This window comes from Aplysia californica, unplaced genomic scaffold (assembly GCF_000002075.1).
Source record: "Aplysia californica isolate F4 #8 unplaced genomic scaffold, AplCal3.0 scaffold00296, whole genome shotgun sequence".
NCBI lineage: Eukaryota > Metazoa > Mollusca > Gastropoda > Aplysiida > Aplysiidae > Aplysia > Aplysia californica.
This window is the reverse complement of record NW_004797566.1, coordinates 557,087-563,917: the sequence shown is the minus strand read 5'-3', so window position 1 is coordinate 563,917 and position 6,831 is coordinate 557,087. Positions and strand designations below refer to the sequence as shown.

At 38.2% G+C, this 6,831-nt stretch overlaps 1 protein-coding gene across 1 annotated transcript in view; it reads right to left on the bottom strand.

Moving 5' to 3' along the window:
* Positions 1–3,755: 3,755 nt before the first annotated feature.
* LOC101856354 (endoglucanase 17-like) overlaps positions 3,756–6,831 on the bottom strand; it is a 53,876-nt gene continuing 50,800 nt past the window's right edge. Inside the window, 1 exon segment of the mRNA XM_035970629.1 lies at positions 3,756–4,021. Within this exon segment, the coding sequence (XP_035826522.1) occupies positions 3,756–4,021 (266 nt within the window).

Genomic DNA, 6,831 nt, shown 5'->3' with positions numbered 1-6,831 from the left:
TTAAAGACAACCATTATAACGTGGAGACAATCACGATTCCTACCCGAAGCCTGTCAACTTAACCCCCCACCCCCCTCCCCACCCCCACACAGACACCCTCCTCCCCCCCTTTCTTCCTTTCCCTATCATACTCCCTCTCCCTTTTCCTCTCCTTTTTCTTCTCTCTACCCCTCTTCCTCCACTCTCTCTCCTTTCTACTTTTTCCTCTCCCTCCCCATCAACCTCCCTCCTCCCCTCTCTCTCTTTCCCCCTCCCCAGCTCTCTCTCTCTCTCTCTCTCTCTCTCTCTCTCTCTCTCTTTTTTTCTCTCTCTCTCTACCTCTATCTCTATCTCTATCTTTTTTGCTTTCTTTTTTAAAAGGGGTTAAAACAAATACCAACTGAAAAATACTGAGGCAACAGGGTAATTTTTAGGGGTAGTGGTGTTATTTATCGGTAACAGAAACCACACCCTGACAAGAAAAGGAATACTTTTCTTTGGTATTTTCGCTTGTTTCTGGAAGGAATTGTATCAAAACAACAAACAAAAATATATTTTCATTCAATTTGGAATGCAGGTCCGTTTTGAGACCTATTTGAACATTTGTCTGTTCAATGGTTATACAACTTTTCTGTGAAGTAGTTTCCCCATAAGACGTCCTTTCCCACATAAGCTCACTGTTGTTTATGGTGGCTTAGATAGGCACTTCATTGTCGTAAGCAGAATGCCATAGCTCCATTCCAGTGAGGGGAGCATTGATATCGAGTATTTCGGTTGAGGGGAGGCTCTGACAGGCAGGTTCCAGACTCACTCTCGCTCTATATTTTGTACTATTATTGTGTCCGTGGGGACTTTAGACACTTTCATAGGTTTTTAAAATTTTTTAAAAATTGAATTAATTTTTTAAAAAAGTTTTAACTTTATCATTATAATTTTAAAAAACTATATTTCTTTCTTTTATGTTCAGTTAGCACTACAAATTATGTGACCAACAAATCAGACCAGATGATATCGTAAATAGATGAGGGACGGTTTGTTTTTGTTTTAGTGAGAGTTTTATAGCACAATTAGGTCTTATCAGTCTCCAAGGTGAGAATTGTTACAAGAGGGTAAGAAACCCCCAAAAAGGAGGAAAATTAAGGACGACAAATAGATATATTTGATAGAAAAACAGGAGCAAACCACGCAAGAGAACTCACTAACCACCCACGTATGTTGGAAATTACTGGAGGTGGATCTGACTTTTCTTTTTACAGGGTTATTCTTGTTGCTGTTGTTGTTTCTGTTGTTGTCGTTCACTTGTTATTGTTTTTGTAAAGTTTGTTTCTTGGGATGTTTTTGCTTTGCTTTGTTTATGAGCTGGGAGGGGGAGAGGGTGTGGTTTTTTAAGGGGGGGGGGGTTGGGGTGAAAAGAAGATTCGGTGTTGTTCTCCATTTAATAGGGGGGGGGGGGGATATCAATTTGAGATTTTCAATATCTTGAATGTGTCGAAAAAAAATTAACATCTCGCAGAACGACTTTCAACGTTGGTGCAACATATATAATTCTATCGTTTGAAAAAGGCTGCTTAACAATATTAGCGTGTCCTTTAAAGATAGATCACATCCCGCCTTTACGAGTGACAACCGGAATGAACATTCTTCCTTAAACTCTCAGTCTACAGCGTTGTTGTTGAGCTGATGCACAATATAGCTCTGTTATTTACTGCCATAACAAATATCTGCGAAATCACAACAGTGCATCTATATACGATCAAACTAAAATGTTAGTGCATTGGGCAGTTATTCCTTCACAGCTTTGTGTGTGTTTTATGCAAATTAGTCAAATAGATGTGGAATTATAAGAAGGTTTACTGTGCTGAAAAAATGGACGACAAAAAAGGTTATTTTTAGACGAAGGGCCTCTTATTGTTTAAGGCTAAGGTGTTCGCCTCTCCTTTGAGAGGTCCTGGGATTGACTCTGGCAGAGACGGCAATAGATTCTTCTCTAATACGGTCTCCTTTCCCGTTCGCTAGTCATGTTATGTGTTATGCTTTCATTTCCACTTCCTCCTCCCTCTCCCCAACCCCTGCCTCCCCAGGCTCTTTAAACTGCTACTTCTGGCTCCTTCTTCCAGCTATTTTTAAGCCACACTCCTAATATCATGGAAGGTAAGATAAAACATCTAGCCTTAAAGAATATGGGCAAAAAATCTCGGAGGTCTTATGCACAACTTGCGCACGTTAAAGACATCTTGGTGGTGTAAAATCGATACAAGTTGGCTTCTGTGCCATCCGGTCAAAATTCAAAAGTTATCCATACTAAACTTAAGATTTTAAGACTTTAGCCAATATAACAATTTATATTACTTAGCAATCGGAATGTGGCTCGGTGACGTAGGAAACATGGTCACATACGTAAATATCAGCTGCACTGCAGGTTGACGAAACAGTAGTCAATTACAATTGAGCAGGGAACTCAAAGAAGAAAAAGAAGAAAACATGGAATAGGCTTTCAGTAAGCTAGAATTAACATTTTTGATGTCCACGTCAGGAATGACTGGCACTATCTGATTAGAGAGTGGCCGCGCCCCGATCTATGGTGTTGAATGACACATTCTTAATTAAATAGGTCTAGTGAGAGTATTACAGCTCTCGAAACTACAAAATTGTCATATTAGCAAGTTGTTTCCACGTCAGTTCACAGCGCGGCCTGCTTTTTAGAATAATTTTTAAAGGTTACACATTTTATAGTAAAATAGTATTAAAAGATGGCCACCAGTTGTGGAGTTTTATTTAGAAGATATCTAGTTTCGTAAAAATGTACAGGAGAACTCACCCCCCCAAAAAAAAAAAAATTTAAAAAAATAAAAAAATTATATATATAAACCCAACCCCCCAAAAAACCAAAAGGCATTTATGCCTCTCAAAAGCCAGTTGCGTTGACTTTCTTCAAAACGCCTTTCTTGCTGTATTTATTAAAACATCAATTACAGACTAATTTAAAAGGAAGACGTGTAAACTATCAGGTGCAATCGATATCTCAATTTCGTCCAAAACTGGACACATATTCTTTTAAGATAAAACCCCAGATTTTACAATTTTAGAATAACAAACATCTGCATTTTAGAGAAAAGGCCAGTAGCCTTTTTGAAATGGAGAATTGTGTTGGGGTCAACGACGGAAAACATATTTTTAATACGTGCATTCGAACTAATTCATTAGGGTCTCTCCAAAGTTTGTGTATTTTATCAGTATATGTCTGATGGTAAAATCCATGTTGCATCTGAGACAGCAGGGCTCCTCGTCTCCCTGTTAGAGGTATCTATGTGTTGAGGAAGTGTGTCCACTACGTTATCTTATAAATCCATCTCATCTGGAGAGCTGAAGGTTTTCATGGTCACGGCTTGGGCATAATAATTATTGTGGAGTTTGTTGCTCAGTTGCCCCCTGTTTCTCCCACAGACTGGAGGTGTAGCTGCTTTTAACGGTATTTTTAAATGTGTCTGTGGAAGGGTGTTCTCCGTTGATCCCAACAGAAAGGCCAAGGAATCCTTGGAAAATGATACGCACTTTCATTCAGCACAAACCACTGAAAACCTCGGACCAGCTCAGGGGGTGCAGAAAATGGATAATGTGTTAAAAGTGGATCTGTTTCGGTTTGAGAGAGATTTATCTTTTTAAAGACGGATGACAGTTGGTTCATCTCCCCAAAGGGGACTGTGAGCATTGAAATCTCCAACAAAATAAAGGGTTTTGGGAGATGGTCATTCAAGTCATTTAGATCGGTAATGTGGCTAAACAGAAATGGAGCAGTTTTTGATTGGTGTGTGCAGTGTGACCCGTACAACAATAGCCTTGAGGGTCATACTAAGGTATATTTGTCTATGGAGTGTCTTGTTGTGGATGTAGAGGGTGATTCCACAGGAAGCAATCTGGTTGTCATTGTGAATTGGATGATGCTCAGCAAAACCTATTAAGTCTATGGCTGAAGCCATGGTGAACTTTGTCTCCTGGATACAGGCCACAACAGGGCACAGTGTGGCCTTTGAGTATTGCAAATCTACAATGGAAGGTCGGAATCATCGGACAAGACCACTATTACACTTTCTAGGTTTCGAGCACAAAGGTCCGCTGCTTCGTTGAACTGTGACTCCTCCAAATAGACTGCTGTTTGCCGGGTGGTTTTTGGGAGGAGAAACGGTGTGGTTTGAGAGTAGTACCTGGAAAGTAGGCACTGTACGGATCTAAAGGACCGTTTCCTTTTTCTGCGCGACTTTTTGTCGTTAACCTTGGGTCGTGCTAGGTCGGCAGAAGAAGAAATGGCCAACCTCTTGACTGGCTGTACTGACTTCACATATGATCAGCCAGAGACCAAAGTCACAACTTGCGGGGAGACTGTCTTATAAATCTCCTGAAATGAGCAGCCATATCGCGTCCTGTTTTCTTAAATAGCGCATTATTGAAGCCAACTTGGTACTACGAGATGAAGATTGTTTGCTGGCTATGGCAATTGGGGCAGAAAGGACTAGTATTGCATTTCTTTTCAGGATGTGTGGTCTTGTCAAAGCGAGGACACACGGCGGAATGCCAGCATTGCGACTGGATATGGCCAAGCTTTTTTTATTAAGTTATCATCGTCGTCTGTAGAGTAAGTGTATCGGAACTAACTTGCTCGAAGAAAGCAATACCTTTATATTTACGTCTCTTGGTTTACCAAGACCATCAAGGTCTACTAAGTTGTTTCATCTGGTTTTGTTTAGACGTTGAGTGAGAAAAACAGCATCGGTCATCAGTTCTGTCGTCTAGTCGTGTAATATCAACACAAAGCAGGCTACTCGTGACTGAAAATACTATCGTTCTATGTGTTTGTCTGCAAATACTGGTGTAATATTTAATGCGTTTCTTTTTTCAAAGAACCCAGCACTCAGTGAAAACCCCCCCAGCAAAATAACAAAAGCTTGGGTTTTAACTGTTTTAAGGACAACAGCAAGATACGACAGGGTTGTGAACGAAATGTAGTTCTTATGTTAATCAAATTTTATTAAATCAGTATTAGGAAACATAGCTGATAATAACATTTTTATCGGTCGAGATTCCGCAATAGAAAGTTTTCAAATGTTTACAGGTAAAATACGTAAAACAACAAAGCAATGATAATATATGGTTGGTTCCAGTTTGTTAAATGAAAACAGTAAGCTACGAAATAGTTGTAAGGAGTTGAATACAGTTGAATACTCATTAAAAAGAGAGTCCATAAATTATTTGAAAATACAAAAGTTTGTCGTTGGAGATTTCACAATAATATTAATAATTATAATAATAACAATAATAACAATTATAATAATTATAATAGTAGTAGTAATAATAACAATAAAAAAATAGTAATCGTAATAGTAATGATAATCATCATCAGTAATAATAATATTAATATTAATAATCATCAGTAATAATAATATTAATAATAATAATGATAATAATAATAATAATAATAATATTAATAATAATAATAATAATAATAATAATAATAATAATAATAATAATAATAATAATAATAACAATAATAATGATAATAATTAAAAAATAAAATAAAATAATAATAATAATACAACTAGGTAAAATAACATTTATTTTGTAAAGCGCAAATTTCTGCGAAACAGCAAGCTGTATGCACTTCTCAATCTATATTATTTCCCTAGCACACCTGATAGTATTCAGAAACAATCTCAACTTCCCGCGAAGCGTACAGAGCATCTGCCATTTAAAGGCGCTTAAACACATTCTGACCAAAAATCTCTCGTTCACTGTTTCTCGTAAGAGTCAAACGTAGAAAATTTGTGTAAAGAGCATTTCTCAACCATACAACGTCGTGCCTGCGGCTCGAACCACCGGACCCACAACCTGACGATAACGAGTTCTGTAGTCTAACCACTAGACTGTCGACGTCTTTGTTTGTTCCGATTGGATTAAATGCGAATAGTTTAACAGTGGAGTCTATTATAACTTTATTTCAAATAGCTAACGGTATGTAAATATTATGACTCTAATCTACTTTTCTACTCCTCTTTCTACACCATCACAATAGAAACTTTGATAAATTTTGGTATCACTTGCTATGGTAGCAATCTGGGAAGGCAGCACATTATAAAACTAAACAAGTTGATAAGAAAGGCATCATGAACAATTGGTAGAGACCTAAGTAACACTGAATATCTGCACAAGACAAACGTTCTAAAAAAGGAGGAAACAATGCTTAGCGACCATAGCCACCAACTGACATCGGAATTTCAACTATTGACCCGCAGTAAACGATACATTTCCAAAAAAGCAAGAACAGACAGATATAGAATTTCATTCGTACCAACTGCAGTGAGGTTACTGAACACACAGTGCTACAAATGAAACACAGGGAGAGAGAGAGAGAGAGAGAGAGAGAAAGAGAGAGAGAGAGAGAGAGAGAGAGAGAGAGAGAGAGAGAGAGAGAGAGAATGAATGCTTTACGTAGCGGGTTGTCCCAGCCCGTGAGACATGTATTTACTTGGCCTAATGTCCTGTCTTGTTGTGCGTTTGCGAGAGTGCACCTTTAAGTCTAACTTTTGTAACGTCTATTGCCATTGTTAACGACCAAGACAAACTTTTCCCTGCGAGATCAATAAAGATTGTCAATGTCATTGTCATTGTCTTGTCCGAAATATATTTGTATAATAACGGTCACAATGTTTACGTGGTTCTGATACGGATATACGGAACAGGGTGTACAATACTTATTTGAGAATGTGAGCCCTTCATAAAGACACCACCAAGGTCAAGGCCAAAGACATTTGATTAGTTGACATTTAACCCCACGTGCTCATGGCACGGAGTTTGGTCGCA